The sequence below is a fragment of the Hirundo rustica genome, chromosome 3 (assembly GCF_015227805.2).
Source record: "Hirundo rustica isolate bHirRus1 chromosome 3, bHirRus1.pri.v3, whole genome shotgun sequence".
NCBI lineage: Eukaryota > Metazoa > Chordata > Aves > Passeriformes > Hirundinidae > Hirundo > Hirundo rustica.
In genome coordinates, this window is record NC_053452.1 from 34,571,612 (window position 1) to 34,596,502 (window position 24,891).

Genomic DNA, 24,891 nt, shown 5'->3' on the forward strand with positions numbered 1-24,891 from the left:
CTAAAAGCGTATCTGGCAGCCTGTTTCTGCGCAGGAACACTCAAATACTCGTCATCTGGCATAAGCAAGACAAGTAATGCTGAGTCTCTTCTACTTTTTATTCCTTCAAAGGATTAAATTCAGAGATTAACCATAATGTCTTTCAACTACAGGCTCATATATTCATGAATAACAATAAGAAAACCTAAATCAGTACTTAACATGTAATTTTATGCTGCATCTTCAAGAGCAGCATGTTGGCAACTACAATAGTACAGAGACTGCAGTCATTACATAAGCTGATTCTGATATATGGCATACAAAGTTTTTGAGGGTTTTAGAAGTGTTTTTCTATTGTTTGGGAACATAAGCTCAGTCGAGTTTTACTTTGCTATTTTGAAAGATAACTAAGATTGCAGGCAATTTCAATATTTTTCATAGTGAACCATAGATTGCAAAGTTATGTTAAGAAAAATATTTTAAATATTTGCAATAGCAAGAAGAAATTCAACATAATCTTAAAATAAGATATTAAATAAAGATAATTTAGGTACAGTATATATATGTATATTTATATATATAATTTAGGTATAGAACCCTACTTTTGCCCTGATTAGCATCCAAAACTGATGAAGAATGTGACCAGCAGGAATAGACTTTGACTGGATGATGAAGTACAGCAGAAGAGAAAATGAGCCTTGCTGTGGTCCTGCTTTTTCAGTGGGTCAGGAGCCAGACCCACTCTCTGAGAGTCCATTACTGTAACCCAATTCTTTCCTGCTATGTCCTGGTAAGCTTCTGCAATGTGCAAGTCACTTTACATCCCAAAGAGGCTTCCCACTGGCTGCAACAACCTGGTTTGGGAAAATGGGCACAGATTCAGGTCATGATTATTTTTTAACCTTTTTTTACACATGTGGCATGGAACTCATAAGCAGCTTGCAAGCTTCATGATTGTCAGTAGCCCTCACATAACCTGACTTCTAACAGTGACAGCAGAGGCCACAGCAGTAGGTACTCAGCAGCCTCATACAATAAGCAGAGCTGTCCAAAAGTCTAAAGTCTAAAAAATACAAATAAGGGATTATTTGACCCATTATTGAAGAAGCCAAATACTAGAAGTACGAAACTCTAAGGAAAATGGCATAATTATTCACATTCTAGCTTCCTTTACGTGCTCCTTATTAAAAAGTTTGTTAAAGGCTTGCAACAATTTTTTCCTAAAATTCACAAGAGCAAATAAAGAATAAACCTGGTGGTAAATATGCAGTTACGTTTTTATTAATATAACCTAAGTGCAAATATATATCTGCAAATTTTCTAGAAAATGCAACATGAATTTGAATCATTAATGTCCTATTTACCATAGACAAATTCTGAATTCATCACTTCAAGTGCTGGCATGTGAAAACTGAACTGTTCTAAACACACAGAATATTGTGAAATACTTCTTTTTCAGTCTTTTCTTTTTGTTCTTTTTCAAGCAATTAAGACAGGTTGGAGACCTCAACACTGTTTTTCATAGATTCATTCTTAGCACCATCAACATTTTAGTTTCAACTTTTAATTGGTCCATTAGGCTATGGAAACAGTATAATTTTGTTTTTACATTATGCAAATTACAACACAAAATTCAGAAAGAAATGCTCTCAACAGAAGAAAAAAAATGAAATACACACATTCCTATTAACATTCTGATTCTGTAGAATCTGCATATCAGTGTAATGTGTGCTGATGGGAAGAAACACAGACCTGATTTTATATGGGAAATTTGGAAGTAGGACATGGACAATATAAATGGTTTCAAATCATTCATCCAACTACATTTACATAATCAAAGTGAAGTGAATGAAAACGAAAAACTCTTTCAGATATTCACACAGATCATAAAAGGAATGAATACCTGTATGCCCTTCATGATGCACTGGACATGGTTGAAAAAAAAATCAGTGGTCTGATTAGTAAGAACTTACACATACTCACCAAAATAATTCAAACAGTATGTCTTGGCTTTAAACACTTATGGAGTTGTATAATTTCAGAAAATTTTACTGCAATAATGATTTTATTATGCAGCTGTCATATAGAACATACAGAACCTAATATATATTGGGGTGATGTACATTATGGGCTAAACAGAAATGCTAGCACCTCAGCTGAAGTGCTATGCCTGCCTTAACTTTTGAATTGTCAACAGTGAAGCAATCAGATAATTTTAAAACTTTTCTACAATTAGATCCCAACTTCTTAATTTTGTTTTGTTTATGTAATATGTTTGGGCACTTCTACAGCGTGACACTACTCCAAATTAAAGCCTTTAGATGCTACTGTGGCATTAATCAGAATGTAAAAATAAAAGCTTGAGATGTTTTCTCAATGTCACTGTTTCCATCTTTAAGTGTCTTGTAGTTTGACTAGTACTATCCAATAAATTATTGGTGCAAAGACTAAATATTTTTAATCCCTAACCAAAATATTATTTCAATTTATTAACATGAAGTTTACAGAGGAAGGAATTTTACTAAATATTTACTTGTTTACTTACCATGATCTTATGAACCATTATGAGAAATTAATGGTGTGAGCTGAACTGATATTAAAAAAGTTTTAAAGCAGTTCTGTTTTCTTTAGGCTTTTTTTCTAAAAATGTCTTCATCAGCAGGAATGACTTTTTTTGAGGGAAAGAGGGAGAGAACTGCATTTGCTTACCAAAATCTGCTAATATGGTTATCCCTCCTGAATCAGTTGTCTCGACACAGTATTTTAAACCAGAAAGCAGAGAAACATTCAAACAAGACACATTCGTGTCTTGATGTTTGAAACAAGAAACAGTCTCCTCAAAGTGAGGGCTGAAATCTGTGTCTCTCATCTCATTTCCTGTCTTTCTGGTTTTTAATCAAAATATATGAAGTCATTGCTTAAAATGGGTATTCAGACAGAATATCGTGGAACTGGTAGAATATAGATGTTTAGCAGTAGAAGAGAAGCATGACAGATGTTAAATCCCACTGATTTCATTTCTTATTAGAGCCAATGGATTGCATTCAGATGATATGCAAGGCATCTCACATAAAGACTACAAACCACATATAGCCCCCTATATGCTCCCCAGCATTTATTCTCTGAAGTGTTGAATGCTCATACAATTTCACCAGAAACATAAGCACATAGTTCAGGGTGCAGATGAAACAGCATTAGAGTGCTCTGCACTTGCCTCACTATGTCTTAAGGACACCGAATTGCAAACATCCTTCTATAAATGCATATATGCACTCAAAGGGCAGGAAAAATACTTCCCACTTTTGATTTAATGTATTTCTGCTATCTGTATCATACAAACTCCAAAGCATGGATTTTAAATATGAACACTCCTAATTAATACTGAGTAATTGCAACTCCCAGACTGACAACAGTTAATACTTATTTCTTTAACCAATCTAAATAATTTATCTCAAGTCAGTTTTAATGTTCTCTGTTACCCTGCCTCTTTGAGGATAGGAAAGATACATGATCCTCATGAGGCAGACACAGTTCTACCCATTGTAGGAGACAGCCCTGCATGAGCACTCCCAGGGAAGGTTGGCAGTGCTCTTTCAACCTGTCTTGCTCTCAGAAGGTTGAAAGTTGATACTTGTGGTGGGTTGACAGTGGCTTTACACCTGGTGCCCACCACTCTACAAATTTCCCTCCTTAGCTGGGCAGGGGAGAGAAAATACAGTGAAAGGCTTTTGAGTTGAGACAGGGAGCAATCACTGACCAGCTACCGTCACAAGCAAAACTGATGAGACATAGGAAACTTAGTTTAATTTCTTTATTACCAGTCACCTCAGACTAGGGACGATGAGAAATTTAGCTCTTCTTATACCTCTGTCTGGTTGAACTTGCACAGATTTTTTTATCCTCTGCTTCTTGACTCTGGTCAGTGGTGGCTTCATCTTGGAGCCAGCTAGCACTGATTCTGTTGGACATGGGAGAAGCTTCTGGCAGCTTCTCATAGAAGCCACCCCTGTAGCCCACCTGCTACCATAACCTGGCCACACAAACCAAATACACCAGTTTATGTATTATATTACAGGAGCTAACACATTTTATTACTGCACAAGTATCAAACTGCTCTTTTCCATTGTGATGCGCCCGAAGTGACAGTCTGAGAGGGCGGTGCTCACATTTTTCCAAAAGAGACGGCCTGCTCAACAAGACTAGGCACTTTTGACAACAGAATGTCTCTAGGGAATACCCTAGGCATAGACCTCAGAAAGGTATGACATCTTGCATAATAAAAGTTGTTCTCTACATGAAAGAATGTTACAACACCTTATCAAGTAAAAGAACAGAATTTGTTTCTTTACAGAAAAATGAAAGATACCAAGTCAATCGCACTTTCATTTTCCTACAATGCTACAGGTAACTGATAAATTTGCACAAGAAGTACAGATAGATATAAATATTTCTTCTGCATGGAGCCACCCACTCAACAGATTAGAAAAAACCAAACATCACTGGCAGTAGTTGTGTAAATGAAGTGTAATAGGTCTATTGCGAATGAGTTTGTACTGCATTTGCCAATTCATTTTTCTACTTGCAATCACAACACTACCTGAGCCAATTTTTTGTATTTAACATGCCCTTAGTACCCAGCACTCTAGCTCAGGTTGCTTCCTAAAAACTCTCTTGTAATCCACAATACCACACAAGGTCAGATATTTCAGATATTGAACCACTGCCATTTGAAGATTTTCGAGCTTGTGAGGGTTAGCTAGTTTTCTTACCATGAACACCCTCAGTTATCAGATTGCTTTTTCCATGTTTCCATTTTCACTCAGTAAATGAAAATTACATGCATCTTTGTTTCAATAGGGAAAAAACACAAATTAAAGATCTCATGTCATAAATCCAGTAGTTCAAATAAGACTGTTTTCCTTCCATCTCCCTACTCTTAATGCTTATTCCTCTTTTCCTGTGTTCATTAAACTGCCCTGTCTATGGTAATATGGATCAAAGTCCACTCAGAATTACAAAACCCTAATGCAAAATGTTCCACAAAGAACTTCATTATGCTGCTTAATTTGCCCATCTTTTAGGGTAAGTTGTCCAAGACACAGAGATACCATTCGCATATCAGCTTTCCTAATGACTGAAACTCAGTTCTTAGATTAGCCCATCAGAAAGAATACTCATCAAGGCTAATTTAACCTGGTGTGTCTAAACAGTCTCCAGCCAATGGAGAGAAAAACACCAGCGAAGCCTAATCTGACTGCGGAGTCCCTGTGTGGAGGACAAATGCCTACTCCTTGACTGAGTATAGATGGAGATCATCCTTATTGACAATAGTCAGCATTCAAAAAGAGCTCCTTCAGGTTTATCTGCTCACCTCTATTTTCCTTTACCATCAGAGGACAAAACTGCGGCCAAAACTCAGACCCCAGAGGAATCTTTAAGCAGTCACCATACCTCTAGAGTGCTTACATTTAACCATTCTGAAATTCAGATGCATGGAAACATCATAATCCATACATCAAAATCTCACTGCAGTGGAGTGGCCTAGGAGATCAAAATCAAACAATAACCAAAAGCTTCAATATAATCACAGAATTTACAAAGCAACTAAAATCTGAGCATCTGGGAAAAAATCATCTGCACATTTTCTGTTGTGCAGGTGAAAAGCACAGAATTTTATGGGATATTAACAGAGGCCCATCCTGTTGGACATTATGTGTATGTATGCCACTAAAAATTAAGATGTGCCTGTGGATATTGACCATATTCACCCATGCAAGTGCACTCAAAACTGCATTCAGTGACATGAAAACAGTGTCATCGCTATTTTTATGTACATAAATGTATTTGTACATAAATTTAAATGTACATAGAAGTATATACAACTTTAAGGTGGATTCCTGCATTTTATAAATTTCTGAAGCAACTAAAGAGTTGAGAAAGGAAGCTGATGCTGTGATGTTGATCATAGCATCATCCTGGGCATCCGTACTGTTGTGCAGGAAAAGGCAGGGTCCTGACAACAAGCAGCAGTGTCACTTCTTTCCAGAATACAATCTTTGGGAGCAGGCACAGGGAACATACCAAAAATACAGGCAAGATGTGTAGAGGAGGGGAAATTAAAAAAAAAAAAAAAAAAAAAAAAAATCACAAAGAATGGGCACTAACATCTATGTAATAAAAGATTACCCTCTAGGCTCCATTACTTCCTTGGTTCCTCTGATATTCAAGGGCATCTCAGAGTCACAAAACATTGACCTTTGCAGCAACCCCACACGGATGAGAAGTACTCCCCTCCATACACAGGGCGACAGGAGGTAAGAGAGGACAAGAATAAGGAGGAGGGAGTTTCATGCAGCCTGGGAGACAGCTCTGAGAAGTTTGGCCAGCTGACCAACCTGAGAAGAGAACTGAGAAGCCAGAGCACATCTTCTCACTCGGTCCCTGAAGACAGAACCAGGGATTCAGTGAAGCAAGGCTTGCAAGTTAGGGCCTGTAAGCACCAAGGGAAAGGACTGTGGATCACTTTAAATCATAAGTGAAGCACCACCTTTCCACATCTTTCATGAATATTTCCATGACTATTTCTTTCTACATCCATAATCGTCAACTGAACTAGATTTTCCCATGGCACATGGAGAGGGATTCCCCATAATTAGGAAGACTACATAAAATTTTGTTTCCTTATTTGAATGCACATAACATCTAATTTCCTGATTGCCATATGTCATAACTAGGTTCAGAAACACCAAAATAGGAAAACACACCTGTCACTGTTTTCTTCAAAACATACCACCAGCTAAAGCATGGTATTAAAATTAATTTTAACATAATCTGAAAGAGGATCAGAAAAAGGATCATATTTCCCGTATTACATTTATTTTCAGTTTTAAATATTCCAAATGAAGATGTGTACTTTTTCTAAATTTAAAAGCAATGTGCATGACAAATTATATTCTGGCCAACACTGCTCATCAATCAAACATTTCAGGGTTTTTCTGGACACACAGAGCTTTCACTGTAATGATTCAGACTGAGTTGAATATAAATTTTTACCTTGAACCAAGCAGAGGATTTAATAGTTGCTAGTGAAGGATTACTTTCAAATTCTTCTTTTAACTCATTTCTCATCTTCAGTCATATTCTCTCTGAGCTTTAAGAATGAATACAGGCTGTTCAATTTAAGCAAAACTGGCTGGATAAATGAACAGTACCATCCATTTTACATCAGACCAAGTACTGATCCATGAAGAGTAATTTCTGAAGATTATTAGAAATAGAAAACTTCCACAGGTTCTTTCTTGCAACTTATTCATATATTCTTATACAAGTTGAAGTTTCATTTATGATTTTTATGGTTTTGTCTACACTTTCAAAAATATTCAGGAGACACACACAAAAATTACCACGCCTTTAGAAATTTTAAAGTATAAATCTGCACTTTTAAACTACAAATAACCATTTTGATACTTAAAAATAAAATAATAGGCTATTTTATGATTTATATTTAACCTGTTTTTCAAAGAAATCAAAGTAAAAAAATCAAAAATCTGGGAATAACAATACCACCAAAAATTTAAGTATCTGATCTTCTAAGAAAATCCAGACTCAGATGAAAAGTTCATTATTAATAACCATTCTTGATTGCAAGGAGAATTAAAAACATAGAAAACTTGTTTATAGGATTCTTTATTACATTGTGTACTCTGTTGTGCTTTGTGAGAGCTCAGTAAAATTACTAATTTTCAGCTTAGAAAGACAAGGCATTATGTACCTTAGCTGGAAGCTATCTTACTTAGATATTAGTTAAACACTTTCAAAAGGATATAACAGTTTAGCTTCTGCCCTAGCAACTTTTTGCAGCTTCTTCATATGAAGCTTGCTGATTATAACTAGATAGTATGTAAAGCACTAGAGAATATCAAAAAGTGATTCTGGGATAAATACGTTTCACTGCCAACACAGGAACTGAGTGCTTCTGCAAATCTAAGACAGAGTTTGGTTTTCTTTACGAACTGATGCTTTGTCAATGCTTTTAAACATGAACAGGTTCCAAAATGCATTCAGTATATTAAATTACCAGTTTAGCTTTCAAGCAGAGTCTACTGTCACAAGTCTGTTCTACCTCCCATATGTTCCAAACTTCAAAGAATTTCCAAATATCTGTTTCGGTCCCAGTGTTATTCTATTGACAAAATTTGTAAGGTAATGAAATTACAGGATATGTCACTTTGATCTGTTTTCTTCAGTGCACCACACAAACCAGACCCTGAGAAGTACATCTGAAGATAAACAGCTCGTACTGTTGAAGCACTGTGCATTTTCAGCATTTCCTGTGCTGAAACTCAGCCTTGAGTGGGCTATGTAGATAAATGAACACCATGAAAAGCACTGATAGATCTGCTTGCAACATACTTAACACTGCCTGTGGGATAAACATTCATACAAGTCAAGACTCCACTGAGTATATATAAATTAAATATATCATTTGGAAAAACAACAAACAAAGATGTTGCACAAACTTAGAGCTGATCAAGCTGAGTAAAATCTTATAAAGTTTCTGAACCTCCTGACATTCCAGGAGTCTGCAGGCACCTGATTGCACCAGATGTTCCCAGTTTCCATGCTACATGGTTATACTACATGTTGTACAGTGAACTGAGTAAAAACGTAGATGAAGGCACAGGCCAGTGCTGATTTTTGCTGAAGTGGTGAGCAGTGACAGTCCACCTGGGTGAAATGATGCTGGAGGACCACATCTCTTCCAGAAAGCTGTCTGCAGAGAAGTAATAAAGCCCTAAAGCACAGGTACACCCATCCAAAGAGAAGCACTTGGGTCATTCAAAGGATGTGCAAGAAACAGGGACAGCTACCTGTCTTCCCTCAAACTGACTGGTTAGTGGGAGGGAATATCATTCACTCCCAACATCTGCACTCTTTGCATCAGCTTCAGCAGATCATCTTCTAGTCTTCCTCAAGCCAATATAGAGTAAAAAAATTTATCAGCGATTCCATGGGATACATGAAAGGTGACTGAGATCAAAGCACTGTGACCCCCAAATCAGTTACACTCTGAAAGCTCAAAAGTGGCATATTTTGTTTAACAGATTCAAAAACTTGACTGCCACTTACCATCCTTTAAATATGAACTGTAGTATTAACTGAGAAACTGGCAATATTTTCTCAAATAACAAATGGAAATCTAATAATCTCTTTCCTTATTTCAAGACCAAGGCCAAACCAAAACTGCCTGAACTGCTTCTTAGATGCAGATCAAATGTAAAACTGATGTCAGAAGTCATCCCTCAAAGTTAGATGCATTTGATAATGACTGTGAACTTCCAGATGACAATAGCTAAATAGACATTTGCTTTTTGCAACAAACGTTCTCACTGACATCAGTAGATATGCTTATGGGAGCAAGTGCAACTCACCAGGATGTAAGCTGGGAGAGCAGAGGGGGCATTGCCCATTTTTCTTTAGAAACACACAGCAGTGAAGGAATAGGATAAGTACTGCATAAGGAAAAATCACAATTGCTGCAGAAATTGCACCTGACTTGAAGAAAGACTATTAATAGACAACTTTTCCAGTTTGTTCTTAGGACAAGATGGTTATGAGGATGAAGCATATGAATAGCAAAAGAAATACTTTTTACCTCGTCTGCTCAGCTGCATTGTCACAGGACCAACTCTGAGCACAGTCGGTAAGGTCCGGATGAATATTGCAAAAGTAATTAGGAAACTGCTAAGGAAACAGATAGGAAACTGAAAATTTGGGAGATCACACAGGAGGTCAACATACTGACTATGGCAAACATGCAGGGGGAAAATTTTCACACATTTTTCAGTCTCACACCTGCACAGTGACAAAAGACCGAGTCCTGCAGTGTAACAATCTTCTACCTTGCTGAAAACTGCTACTAATGGCCCTGCACCGGAAAATCTAGAGGAAAACTGTTTTCTTGGGAAGCCCCTTTCAGGTCTTGGACACCATTAAGTCACACTTGCAACTTTAAGAGTGTTCTTTATCCATGGAGATGTCTAAGAAAATGGGACATGTGTTCTGTGCATTTTCCAGTCAGCAGCAGGCAAGCACTGACTTATGCACCAGCAAGGTGAGTACCTTCTCCCCACAAAAAACTTCAATTATCTTAACCTGACTACTCATGTTGGAAGCATCTACATTAAACAATCTGTTCAGTTTATTTAAGATGTGATAAGGAAGCAGTTAGTGCATAGTCTCAGTGTGGGAGACATTCTTTGCTTTTTCCTCAAACAAACTCACAACATATCAGTGGAAGCTGAAGCTAACCAAATTCAGGCTAGAAATTTAATCACTGCAACACAACACTGAAATGCAGAGGCTTTGCCACCTCCTGACGCCTTAAAATCAAAGCTAGCTAACTCTTAAGGATGTGCTGTAACTCAGACGCATATTCATGGTCTGAGTTGTTGTGGTTTGTTGTTACATAAGTTATCACTGATGATCTTGGCTCTATGTCTGGCCACAGAGCACCTAAATCTATGGTGCTATTCATTTTACCCTCACTTTGTCAGAACAAAAGGTAAAATCAATCAGTCTGGATGTGAACTCAAGTCACCAGCCTAAACATGTAAGGAGGGCTAAAAAGATAGAAACTTTTCATTTTAAGAGGTTTTGCTAGGACAGTTTTATTTTACAATGTGAGTGTGCTGTTTTGTTCAGTTGGTTTTTTTAAGAGGATAATGGCCGTGTCCTTTTGGATGGCTCAGTTTACAAGATGTGCAGAGAAAGCAAAGAGATCTCCCTCCTCAAAAACATTTAATATAGACTAATAAACATAAATGAAATTGATAGAAACTATAGATAAATTAGATTAAAATAATTACAATAAACTCCCCACAGACTTGAGGAATGTGAAATAGTAACCTGGCTCCAGGTGGAAACAATTTCTGTTTCCTTCCTGCAACTATTTCTGACACAGTTCTCTTAGAATATAGGGTGAAATTAAGGCCTACTTTTAAGTGATAGGGCATGGCAAAGATATCTTGGAAAATACTTCAAATAGGCTTTCTAGCTGGATTAATTTGAAAATTCTCTTTGTTCAGTTTTATATTGAGGGTAAGATCATGGGAAGAGGAAAAGCGAGAATAGCGTAAGAGCATTTGTAGAAGGAAAGGAGTGTCATGAGAGAGTCTTTGAGCATTCTTTGTGCCAGCTTTCCTCTTCCAAACTGAAAAATAAAATATTGGTGCTTTTGTGTTCTCCTAATATTACTTTTCTTGTCTAGAGCATTTGCTGATAGCAATCTTCCAAACCCTTTATTCTCTCCAACAGTTTTTCTGGAAATGACTTTCTGAAATTATCCCACTTAAACAAATAAAAACCAGCCACCTTCTAAGGACTAGAAATCACTGGATACACAGACATGTTGACACTGTAAGCAAAGATATACAGGAAAAAGGTTGCAAGCAATCCATCAGGCAGAGCATTCAACAAAACCACAAGAATAGAGAGAGCCATGGGGAATGTTACTGCGCTGGTTTTGGCTGGACTACACTCAGTTTTCTTCACAGTGGCTCACGTGGGGCTGTGTTTTGGGTTTGTGCTGAACATGGTGATGATAATAAAGAGCTGTTTTCGTTATTGCTGAGCAGGGCTCACACAGAGCCAGGGCCTTTGCTCTTTTTCCTACAGCCACCCACACTGCTGAGGAGGCTGGGGGTGCATGGGGGACTGGGAGGGGACACAGGCGGGACAGGCGACCCAGACTGAACAAAGGGATATTCCAGACCAAATGGCATCATGCTCAGTATATAAAGGGGAAGAGGGGGAGGAAGAAGGAAGAAGGGAAACATCTCAGTGATGGCTCTTGCCTCCCCAAATAACCATTATGCCTGATGGGGCCCTGCTCTCCTGGAGATGGCTGAACACCTCCCTGCCCACAGGAAGTAGTGGATGAATTCCTTGTTTTGCTTTGCTTGTGTGCATTACTTTTCTTTCCCTATTAATCTTTATCTCAACCCAGAAGTTCTCATTTGTACCCTTCCCATTCTCTCCCCAGTCCCACTGGTGAGGGAGAGTGTGAGCTGCTGCCTGGGGCTTGGCTGCTGTGTGGGGTTAAACTGTGACAGTGGCTCAGTGATATGCCTCAGGAATGGGCATATGAAGAGAAGGAAATATTCCTTCCAGTACTCTCCTGTACTCCAAACACTTACAGCCACAGCTTTTCTTAAGCCCAGCATGCTTTCACTCATTTACTAATTCTCCAGAGAACACTGCCAGGAATTCGTGTGATGTTTTAATACACAAAACGGCCTGGGGCAAGGATTTCCACTGATTTACAGTACATGACATAGAGAACTGGCTGCTCCATTTTGCTTTGCATTTATCACCCACAAATTTAAGTATGAATCCTTTACCAACATTCAACAGCTGTAACACTCTTAGGAAGAGTAAACACCACTGAAATCTAATGTCCTACTCTGTTCTCAACTAGTTTTGGCCGAATTAGACAAGTAATAGCAAAACAATCTGAATTACTCATCCAAAATGTTTCCTGCAGGACCCCCGAGGCATCATCCCCTTGCCTAGGGTTTCCCCACCTTCCTCTAGAAGAGGTATCAGGAGCTCCACCAGCCACAGGCAGCCCACCAGGACCCAGACCACTGTTTCAGGGACACTTCTGTTACATATCAAGAAAGTGGCACCCCTCCTGTGATAATCGTGATCTCTTTCTCAGAGACAAATCCAGTGAATGAGTCTTAGGAATATCTTGCCGTGCTCTAATGAAACAGTTACACCATAAGTACATTAAAGAGCTGTGGCCTCCTTTATTGCCACATGGATCAGGAAGACAAAATTTGTACCCACTGGCAGATCCTGCTATGCCTTTTGCCAAGTTTGAATGCTGTGCTGTTATTTATTTAACTTTGGTCCTTGCAAAGTAAACAGATAGACAATTCTGGTCACACATATCTTTTACTGGGCTAGCGAAAAATTAGAAGCACATGGTAGCAATACTAAGTGTACCTGTAAAAAAACAAATACTCTGTTCTAAGGGTCTGGTTCAGAGCTATCTGAACTCAAGAGAGAAGCTTTCACAGGGAGTCTGAAGGGGTACCACACCATCTGTGAGCTCTTGGTGACAGTGTCCAAAGCATCCAGCCATGGGTGAACAGCCTGGTGCTCCCCTTAGCACACAGAGCAAGCACCCTTCTCAGTGATGTGCCCTGTGCACTTGCACTACTGGCAGACAGGAAGAGAAGGGACAGAGACACCTGTGCACCTCTGGTGTCTGAACTAGTTGTGTTCCTCAGGAGGGAGGGTGCTGATGAGTTGTGCACGTACAAACCATAGACAAGACTCTTCACCCTTCACAGGAATCAGCATCCCTGCAGGTGTGGAGCTGGAGAACACTTTTGCAAAAACAGCGAGAAGAAAGCACAGGAGGTGGCTCCCCAACTTCTGGGTGACACTGACAAACTTCCACAGCTACACAGCCCAAGAAAAATAGAGTAACTGTAACTTCAATAACTGTCCTGATAACACTTCAGCAGAAGACCCTGTAAGTTTTTAAATGATTCTACTAAACAAAGTCACTTTGGCAGTCTTCCTCCATTCCCCAGTTAAACCCAATTCCTCATTCTCTGTCAGAAAAAAAGTGAGGCAGACCTTAATGAAACAGAAATGTTCACGAAAGTGCTATATTTCCATCCATCAGAAAGCAAAAGCACAGATAAGGTATGAGTCTCACTAAATTAAGACCTAAATTAAAGAAACTGTTGTGTGCAGTCCATAGCAAATTTGTGTTTACACATCAATTTCATCCAGCTTGTTACCTCATCAGCTTTCAGAACATATATTTCAGAGACTTCATTCCATAGTTACAGTATGCTGTCTCCTCAATTATTTCCATTAGATAACATTAACAGGTCATATTATAAAGATCCCATTTGTTTTTCTGGCTAATGACTCAGTAAAAATTATTTATGTAACCCAATATATTCGTGTTTAAAAACATTTTGATTGCATCTAGAAAGAGACCAGAAATTAATTTGAAGACAATTCTCCGAGTTGCATGCTGCCTTTATGATTGTGCTAGAATTTACAGTCAATTTTAATTAGCATTTACACTTAAAATGTAATGTATCATAATCCAATCTCTTAAAAATCATTAAAGTTATTGAGTGAAAACAAGCTACTATTTTTTTTCACTTCATCTGGGAGGGGTTTTCTCTGTTCATTAATAGTATAGATACATATACTGTCCATTCAAAGATGGGAAAATTGATGAAAAGTAATTAACAGCACAAATTAAGTTTTGCTATCACCCTGAAACAAAATAACTATCACTAGATGCTAATTAGCTGGCAAGTATAAGGAAAGACTGACAAGGGCATTCAGGAAAAAAAGTACCAAGTTCATTTTAGTACAATCATCCAATTTTTATGTGCTGCTTGCTTTGTGCTCCCCTAGACAAGATCTCTGTGTAAGGACAGAGTGAATGTTTCTCTCCTCCTCAGCAGAAGATACAGAAGGGCCAAAGAGTATGTGCAATGTCAGTCTCATTTCTAAGTCAAATTCAGCCAGCTATGAGCATAATTCACAATATAAAGTAGTGATGATGCAAATCATAGTCTGGGTTTTGTTTCTTTTTCTTCTCACAGATATGACCTATACTTCAGGCTGAATTCAGGTATCTTCTCTATATGCTAAATTATGCAAACCATTGCATTTTCTTTGAGCTTCCTGACATACCTCTACATCTAGAGGAAAAAAAAAAAAAAGTGCTGCTCCCTCCCTCTCCCTCCACCAAAATAGGCAGGCTGTCAGGAACAGTGGCTTTCATTATTTCGATGCATGATCTAAGGGACAGCAGCCAGCATGGCAGGGGGATGTTCCGTGCTCTCCCAACAAGGAAGGGAACAAATGCAAGACACCGGTTTTGAAAGGTTTTCAGACCTTTCTAATTCTTAAAGGAACTACAGGATTCAACCATACAAAAAAAAAAAGCAGCCAAGTTCAGGGGAAGGGGTATGAATTGATGTGCCATGCCTTCTAGTCGAATTTGCCACAGCTGCTTTGCAGTACATATGGATGAACTGGGCAAATCGATGGATAGTTTCTTCAGTAATTTACTGAAGAAAAATAGATAACTAGTATAAATGCTAAGAGAGGAAAGAAAACTCCTGCTCTATTTCTGGGCCACTTCCTTCCCCCTATAATCCCATATTCCCAAAACTCTGAGGGCACAAATGCAGTCAGTGCAGCTGCCAGGACACAGCTGAGGTGTAATGGTATCTGCTGAACTTCAAGAGCAATAAGCAAGAGCAAACACAGGCAATGCAAAAATTGTCTCAAGAGTCTCAAAATCTCCTACTGACAGGAGGCAAAAAGCCACATTTCCTACAGGGTCCATCCTTGTTTATGTCTAGGAGGTTGTCTGAGACTAAAGGCTACTACCTTCCATGTCCATAGAAGACTATGTGTCTTCTTCCACTCATGTATTTTATTTTATTTCCAATAAGTTACATATATTGGTAATTGAAAACACAAGCTACACAATGTGGATTCCTAAATCCTTAGAATTAATTAGTACTTCACTGAAGGGCCATTTAAGAAAAATGGATTTTTATTACTATGACTAATCAGAGCAATGCTGTTTACAGTAAGGGTATATTGTGGATGTCTCTAAACTGCTTTTACAATATAGAAGAAAAATTGGCAGCAAAAGGCATATATTGGCTTGCATCCATGCTGTTCCAGGTTGGTTATATTTACACTGCTCTGTAGAAAGCAGGCCCCAGTGGATATGTGGAAAATATGTCAATATATCTGTGTTCAGCAGCCAGGGTTTCCTCTAAAAGAGAAAAAGTTGGTTTTGTGCCAAGAGGAGGCCAGAAGACAACTGACACTGGACAATCACAGAGCTGGGGCCATGGTGCAAAACAGATGAGCCAAAATGAGAGCATAAACGTTTCCACAAAATGCGTGTCACACACTCGCACATGTAAATCACTTTTGAAGGTTTTGGAAGGACATCAATAACATCAAAAATAATTTGTAACCTAATCGCACTGTGGGCATTTACCACTACACACACAGTACCCAGGGTCATGGTAAGGGAATTAGAGAGATATGAAGCTTTTCCATCTGCTTTCATTTTGCTTACTTTCTACAACAGCAATATTTGGTGCACATTGAGGTTTGCTGTCCTCTCTCCATGTGCAGAGGTAGGAAAGAAAACCAAGAGAAATCATTGAGACAATGATATACAGCAGGAATATGAACAGCATCACATTAGGCAAAGCTATTACTTCTTTTTTGGTTGGTTTTAAATCAGCAGCATTTAAATTAATCTTTTTAATTAATATTTTTCTATAACGGGTTTTATTTGTTGTGATTTAAATGCTCTAATTCTTTAAAATATTTAAGATATTTTATACAACACGAGTATCTGAGTCGCTGCTCTTTGTTTAAACTCAGAGAATTTAAGAATCAGACTAGCAGATAACAGTACAGCACTCACAAACGACACCGGTGAGCAAGAATCCTGCTCTCACCAGACCACTATTTAAACTGATGTTTATTTTGGCACTGGTAGTTATGGCATGTCTCTGTTAACATAACTGCGATCAATAAATGGACAACAAAGTTCTTTTGCAGGAGCCATCCATCTGTTACTTGCTGTTAAGGTATTGATTTGTATTCTGTATGTATAGCCACATTACCACACACTATTCAAAATACAAGAATGCAATTACTGAAACTAGGAGTTAAACCTTCATTTGTCTCATTGGTGGAGCAAGTAAAGATAATGGACTTGTGACATTCATACAGAAGCAGTATTATTACTTCCATCTTTCCATTTCAATGCCAAGGAAAATACATCCATATAAAACATACCTCGCAGTATCTTGAGAACAACAAAAGGTTTCAAAATTATGGTGTTGCAATAACTCCCCTTTCACAAAGCTGATTAGACAATCTTAATAGGAAGTTCAGAATTTCAACAACAAAAAACCCTCTGCCTCATTTAATGAGATTGTTTAATGAAGCAGTCTCAATTACAGTTTTATGAAGACTTCCTCACATCCCTTTAATTGCTCTTTCCCATTCTAATTGACTTCCTGAATGCCAATCTAGTTTTCTTTCTGGCACGTCCACTACTGCGCCTTTTGGGTGTGATCCAGGTGCTCCCAGCAGCAGCAGGAGGCCGAGCACCCGCCACCCCTGCGATGGGCGCCTGCAGGCGGCACGGGGCAGGCACCTGCACGGGCGCCTCCCGCCCCGGAGCTAACACACGCACACGCTGCTTGGACAACAGCTACATGCTCTGCTCTCCACTTTCAGCAGACTTTCGTGATTGAACTGTTAAATGGAGAGAGTGATAATTCATCATATTAACTAACGTATTTTAGAAATCAGTTAGTAACAGGAAGATTCACCAAAGATCGTGCGCTTTTCCTGACAATGACTTGAAAGTCCTTTCTGACTGACTGAATGCTGATAATTTTTGCAGCCTCTTGCCACCGCAAAAGATGACTCTTATTCCAAGCTGCCTTTCAGGGATTTTGGCCAATACTTCTGAGGAAGTAGGGCAAATTATTCCACAATGGGGAGACAAGATGTATTTTAAAAAGAAGCCAAAGATTTTATGATAATTAGGATAAAAGTAATAATGCTGAGAGAGAAGTCAGGAAACCTAGATCACTTACAGAATAGCAAGAATAAAGCATTTGTTAATATTTGTTTTTTTCTTTCCAAGATAAGCTAATAGAAGTTTAAACTATTACTCCACAGCACTGTCTTTTTTCGCAGAACAAAGAAATATTGCAGCAGACACAGAAGGTATATGCAGTATATCTGTTCTTTTAGTCCCCACTTGAGGCAGGGCAAAAATTGCAAAGCCATAAGTAAATAATTTAGTGAAGGAAACTTATCATTACAGACAGCAAGTAAAACATTAGCACTATATATAGAGAGCAAATTGCCATAAGCAATCCTGGATTAAGCTGCATAAAAATCAAGGAGAAGAATAAAGACTGAAAATTCAGAAATCTCTGCATAGGCAGAGGAGGGAAGTAGTCAGGGAGATATAAACAATCTTGCTGCATGTTTGGGTCTTCACATGCCTTCTCTGTTTCTTGTCAAGTGCTTCCATAGCAGGAAGATCTCTGTACTCATAAACACACCCCTGGCCACAGCTTATCTTGTTATTCAGACTTCCCTGAACTGAGAGTTAGATTTTTCTAGAAGAAAGTTTACAGGCCACTATATCTCCCTCACATTATCTACCATTTGTAGACAGCTGTTTTTTGTAAGAGCATATTACTAGTAGGTTACAAAACCAAAGAAAGTAAAAAGGATGGCTGAAAAACACAGTAACTTCCTAAAATCTCATTTAAAAATACAGCATCTTTCAAGCAAGCTACAAAACAGGGTGAAGTCTTAGCTGTAAGTTAACCAGAAACAAGCATTAGGGTTCAACCCTATGTGTCAGTCAATCCTGGGAAGGTCAGCTTTCTCAAATATTGCTTTTGGCCCACCAGAGTTTTACTGCATTTAGAGAATAATTGCCAAAATTAATCAATAAATCTGTTTCCCGAAACAGCACTCTAACAGCTTGTTTTATGTTCTTGTTTACCCCTAAGATGGACACGTCTCATATGGGAAGCCTCGCTGAGCCCCTCCTTGCCAAGCAAGTTTGTTTACAGAAGCAGCCTCTATCAAATAATATTCTTGCACCTCTTATGCCTAAATGAAGATGTCAAGAGCATCCAGTGTCTACCCCCATAATCTTTTTATAAATAAACCATGTTCAGACCACACCTCTGACAGTCAGTAACTCTTCCAAGCATGGCCGTCAGTGGGTGTGGCACTGGCTGCACTGACAAGAAACACACCAGGGACACAAACAGTGAACTGGAACCAATGGTGGGTTTTTTTACACCCCCAGATATTTGGATGATTGGAGAGAAAAAGCCAGGCAAAAAGCAGTGCCTAAGAGCAGTGCAGAGGCAACAAGGAACTGGGAATACAACAAAAGGATAAACGCAAGTGCGCAAAGATAGTACCTGCTTGTTGTGGTCCATGCTCATCCTCACGTGGGACACCAATTGTCAGCATTGGTGCTTGGCACCAATGGATAGTGGATGCCAACTGACTGACACTGTCAGTTTCTTATCCTACAGTAAAACCTTTGTACCTTCCTCCAACACTGAAGATGGTGGAAAGCATCAGTCCTTTACTATCCCACAGCAGAACTTTTCATACCTCTTCTCTATTGAGTCCTATGGGCAGCTCTACACAACACTGACTCCTTCTCTTCTGTTCTCTTCCTTCTGTCCTTCTTCTGCTTCTTCCCTCTGCATGACCAGTCAACTCCTTCCTGTCCCCTACACGTCCACCTAACCCTTCCTCCTCACAGCAGTCAGCAAACTCTAACTCCTTACTTTCTCCTCTCTCTCCTCCTAACTTGTTATACCTTTTTTCTCACATGCATAACACCTGCAGGTCCTTTTACTCTTTTTTGCTTGGTCAATACACATCGGCATTCCACGCTTCTCCTCCTTCAATGCTGTTCACCTGTCTTATACAGCTGCACTACGTTAGGAATGAGGTTCCACCGCAGCCCCACTCCTAATCTTCCACAACCTTTTCTCCCACTCCTGCTTGAACATAACTGCATCCCTCAGACTTTAACATTTAAAGGAAAAGTATTTCTCAAATACTTGCTGCTCCTAAGACTGAGAGGAGCTACATACAAGAGAGTTTCAGAGCCCTCAGTCATGTGATCAGTTTCTTCCAACTGAATTACAATTCTCCAGGACACATAGTTCAGGATAAGTTGTGAAGAAACCCATTCCCACTCCTCCCAACTTTTATTTTCTAGGCTCTGCTGAATGCTATGGACAAATATAATCAATTTAAATGCCAGAAATGCCTCCCAAGTCTCTAGGCTAGACTTCACAGAAACAACTTTTACTTTATTCCCTCAAAATAGAAAGTAACATCATATGGGCATTTTGTAATATAGGGAATACAGACTGAAACTTGGACTGATTGAACAGAACCCTCATGAACAAATTACAGCTGCTAGCAGAAAGCAAGTACACTGTGTAGGCATAGAAATTTTTTCATCTTTAGCATCATGTGTAGAATATTCCTTTGTTTCTGCTATAAAATGATTTCATTTATGTCCAGACCAACAATTTATGTGACCAAGTCCATCTCTCCCATGACTCCTAGCATTTCAAACAGTTCCTGATTTGCTTCTTTAAATACCTTTGTTTAAAAGCTTTATTAATTTCACAGAATCCTCTATATCATACCAAATAACTGACTTCTGTGACATATATTTACATCTGAGTAAATCAAGTCCCCTTTAAAAAGAGAGGGTTTAGCTATATCATAGCTTTATTGTAACAGGTTATTATTCTAATGCTTTCATTGCTCTGAGATTCTCAATAATAGATGCAACTCCCACCAGAGTTTTGCTGTTTTCTTCTACCATCATTTAAGAATCCTATATAAAAACATAATTTATTTTTCTGACACAGAAATAAAGAGGTGACAGGCTGATCTCAATGCATTGAAAAATCATCTGTAATTAGTGCTGTGATCAAGGAGTCAATATGGCACAACCACCTTTTAAGAAACCTATTGTCTCTTGAGTGAGACATGATCATTCTAAACACCCAAATGAAATATGGGGGTTTTGAGCCTATTTTTAAAGTGCAGAAGATATCTATATATTGACACTTACATTAGTGAGTACAAACCCAAATATTTTCAGAGACTTCAAAGAAAGCTTCTGCTTTATTTCCTTCATGCAAAGTTAAGACAGAAAAATATGTGTTTTTTCATGCACAGTTAGGATAGAAAAATCTGAATCTTGTGCGAAGTTTGACACTGAATGTGTTTAACTTCACATAAATACAGCACTCGATTTTAAGTGTGCAGGTTCCTAGCTCAGCAAGATTGCTTTGTTCTTAGTGATGCTGGAAAACAATGGATAAGATATCACAGTGTACCAAAACTTTCAGATTTCCGCTTTAAGACAGTGCTCTGCCAACTTCTAAACACATTAGAACAATCCAGAGAGGTATTTGAAGAAGGAAATAATGAAAATTGGAATGAAACTGGGCAAGTAGCACATCAAACCAAAAATGGTCCTGCCAAACCATTAGGATAATCAACTCCAGGTATCTCCTCTGTACTGCAGAGTGAATGCTCATCCACATAGGACATTTTACAACCATGAACTTGGGTAGTGGACATTTAAAAACTTTAGAAAGTTTCAATAAAACCTTATAAAACATAATTTAAGACTTTCATTAAACTCCTCCAGTAAAAACCCAGATACTTTTCATTTGCTGTCCAAGTGTAAAAAGCTCAATGGATGGCATGCAAACCTCACCAGAAAATCTGGGTGCTTGGAATGACAGTGTGAGGTAGAATGAAGTCTGAAAGCTACTTGTCTCCATTTTTTCCTCCAATCCTAAAATGCCAGCAGAATTTATGAAGGAAACATTACTTAGTAAAGGAGGCCTTGCTTCTTTTCAAACTTTTACGGAAATGGCATTGCAAAACACATTCAGCATCCAACCACAAACGAGTTCAAAGTTAAATAACCATAGTGCATGGCACAATTTACACTTGCAAAACCTTCAAGTTCTTCCAGACCAGCAGCATTGCAGGAAGGATCCTAATCTGTAATTTCAGAAACTAATCTGAAGTAATTCACAGGCATTCGGACCCAATCCGAGTTCTCGGATGTGAACTTCTACTTAGCCCAATGGGCCCCTGGTGCAATGCCTTGTGGTGGGGCAGCAGCTTCCCCAGGGCACACAGGGAGCTGTGCCCTCAGCAGAAAAGGCACCACAGAAAACACCATCACCTCCAGTAACTCCCTGCTGTCCTTAGGTCTCTCTCAAAATCACAGGGCTACAATGACAGCAGAAACTCAGCCGAGGCTGATGCTGCTTTTGTCCTCTCAAGACACTGCCCTGTTCCCAGACAAGACATTTTGTCCAGCTCCCACTCCAGACAGATCAGCGTTCTCCAAGTTCACCTGCCACAACTTTGGCATGACCAGGATGCATCAAACCTACACAACTCACTCCCTAAAAAGATGCTCTTAACAAACTGAGTTGTATGCTTTTGAAGTGACCTGACTGAAACGGAAGCATTTTGTTTAGATTTTCCCAAAATTAATGAAAATATTTCAGCAAAAACAGATGGGTTCTCGTGTGAAAATTTGATTTTAATGGAATTTCCTTTTTCATTGTAGATATACTGGCAGAAATTTGCAAATAAAATATAAACTTCACAATCACTGGAAGTGTAAAAGCTGCCTGGATAATTCACTTGGCTATTGTTATTTTAAGAAACAATACTGAGAAGTGGGAACTCAAGTCTAAAAATTACCAATGCATATAAGAAAAAACCAAAAATACTGCTCTTTTCAATAATGCAAATATGAGGTAATGAATACATACCACTAAAAGGAATAGAAACTGCTACCTCAGCAACAAATGTTGCACCTCAGAGGGAGGGCACAGGTTAAGCTTAGCTCCAAAATTCTGGTCTATCATGAGCCTACCTAAGGGACAAAAGTAAGATATCAATAAGCAACATTATTTCACCTAACTGAACCACAAGAAACAGAGAAATGGGGAGGCAGCCCTGACTGTGATCTTGCCACATTTTATACTAAGGCCTCTTTGAGGACATTGAGGGTTTCCCTGATCTTCCCTAAAATAAAAATAAAATTAAAATAAAATAAAAATTAAATTTTTTTTTTTAAAAAAAGTGGCATGGGTAATATCAACTCAAGACACCATAATTTTCAAGCCTGCAACAGAGGCACAGATATTTTCTTTAAAGCTCATAAGTTAGCACCTTGGGCATCTTTTGGCATATCTTCTTTTCCACTCATGTTTTGTCTGAAGTAAATTCTATTTAATCTTGTCATAGAAATAACAGGAATTTAAAGCATAATGTATATTTGTAAGTACTTTTGATAGCACTAAATTCCAGAAGCTTTTCTCTTGGACATGGCTTTTCCTTGAGGCACCTTTTGGCAGAAGGGAAAGCATATGTCAAGCACACCTGCAGGCTCTTCATGCAGGGTGCTGGCAGGCATTCTGCTACCAACCCAGCTGACTACAGTAGCTCCCAACACTAGGTGCACCTTCCTCTGCAATACTTGCTTGCAATTTCGTTCCCCTGCCAACTTGTTAAAAACCATCCAGAGCTAATCAAACTTTTTGTTGGTTTTTGGCTGCTTCCTTATCAAAACTTTACAAAAACTTTAATTTCAGCCTCATGAGCCCTGCAGCTGTAAATTAATTGAATAAAATTTACAAACATTATGCACTGATAAAGCACTTCCAAGACTTTTCCCTATTCAGTTGACTTAGCTGCTTGGCATGACAGTTTTGCTTGACATGAGTTCAGAGCCTCTGGAAACCTTCCTAATCCCACTCTCCAGGCCTTGTGCCTATTCATGGAACCATGTTAAACCAACTCCAGAAAATTAATAAATCTCAAATGGTTTTAAGCCATCAGAAAAATCTCTTGGTACACATTCCACCTTCTTTATATTGCAGGCATCTTGTTGCACAGAGTAACTCTTACTTGAAAGACCTAAGAAGAAACCAGTCTAGTCCCCAAAGTTATTAACATTTAATAAAATATGTAAGATTATTGTGGGTTGAAGCATAATTGCATTTACTACAGTCATTATGACATCATCTGTTTATATTTCAGTGCAATATTTCTGTATCAGTGTTCAAACTAAATATTTTCAATGGAATCACAGGATAATTTCTTTTATACAAAAGAAGAAACAAATCTCTTCTGTCCATATAGCAATCCGTAAAGACCCTCATCCTCCCCATTTCAGCTAAGATTTCTGAGTAGACAACAAAGCACAACTTTTTTGAGGCACAGCATGCTGGTAGCAAATTAAGATGATTTCTTACATTCTGTGCCAAAGTAGGAGTAAAAACTATACATATTTTATGAAATATTTGGCAACATGGTAAAGGAGTTTTCTTATACTTTTATCTGTTTAGTGTTTTGAAAACAACTGTTAGGCAATAATCTGTAGGGACTACAATAGCCTTTCTGCTTAAAAAAAAAATGAAAGTCCAAGCAATATCTCTGAGTCATACTTACTAGAGCACATGGAAGTAAATATCCAGGCTCTACATAGATTGTTACATAAAGGCATGAACTAAAATGAAAGTCCATATTGACCTAAATTATATACGTAAAAGTTTTAACGGGGATTAATTAATCCGAATAACTTTATCTCACCCCGAGATTCCTTTCATTTCTATTTGTGCAGGCAATTAACTACAAACAGCATGATGCTAAAGTGATGCCAAAACACAGAAGTACTCTTTTAAGTAGCCAAAAGTTTCTGAAAAGTATTGGGTGCTTAAGAAAGGGAGGACCAGGTGTTCCCAATACTGATATACTGGAAGAAAGTTTCATAAAATCTTCATGCAACAAAAGAATGTGATTCAAAACAAAGTCCATAACAGAAATAACATATTGGAATCTATTCAGCTGTTTAAGAAATGGAGACAGTACAAAATGCTGAACTGAAGAGCAGGAACTCTGTTGTCACTTCCATGTGAGTACTGGGGAAAATGCTGAGGCAGGCTACATATTTTATGTATCATCTCCTTACACGTCACTCGACATAAACTCAAAAATCCTGCCAAAGCAATATCTTACACCTAATAATCACGCTCTGTATAACATGTTACATCAGCTGGTTGGCAGGTTCTGTTGCTCATTTATCAAGATGTTTAGGAATTCAGGGATGACTTTTTCTGCTTTTCTACAAGTGATACTGGTAAGTTCTGAATATGCTGGGAGAAAGGAGCTCCAAACTAGGTAAATTATATTCTT

At 38.4% G+C, this 24,891-nt stretch overlaps 1 protein-coding gene across 8 annotated transcripts in view; it reads right to left on the reverse strand.

Annotated features, from left to right (window-relative positions):
• SMYD3 (SET and MYND domain containing 3) overlaps positions 1–24,891 on the reverse strand; it is a 387,717-nt gene that overhangs the window by 130,688 nt on the left and 232,138 nt on the right. The window contains exon 1 of one of the 8 annotated variants that reach the window (XM_040060411.2): positions 19,237–19,441. The exons of 6 other annotated variants lie outside the window; for them this stretch is intronic. Coding sequence is in view for 1 of the 2 variants with exons in the window: in XM_040060409.2 (XP_039916343.1) it covers positions 19,038–19,061 (24 nt within the window). In the remaining variant the exon portion in view is untranslated. Of the gene's footprint in view, positions 1–19,037; positions 19,442–24,891 lie in introns of those variants that run through there. One more of the 8 variants, XM_040060409.2, reaches the window with a different exon arrangement.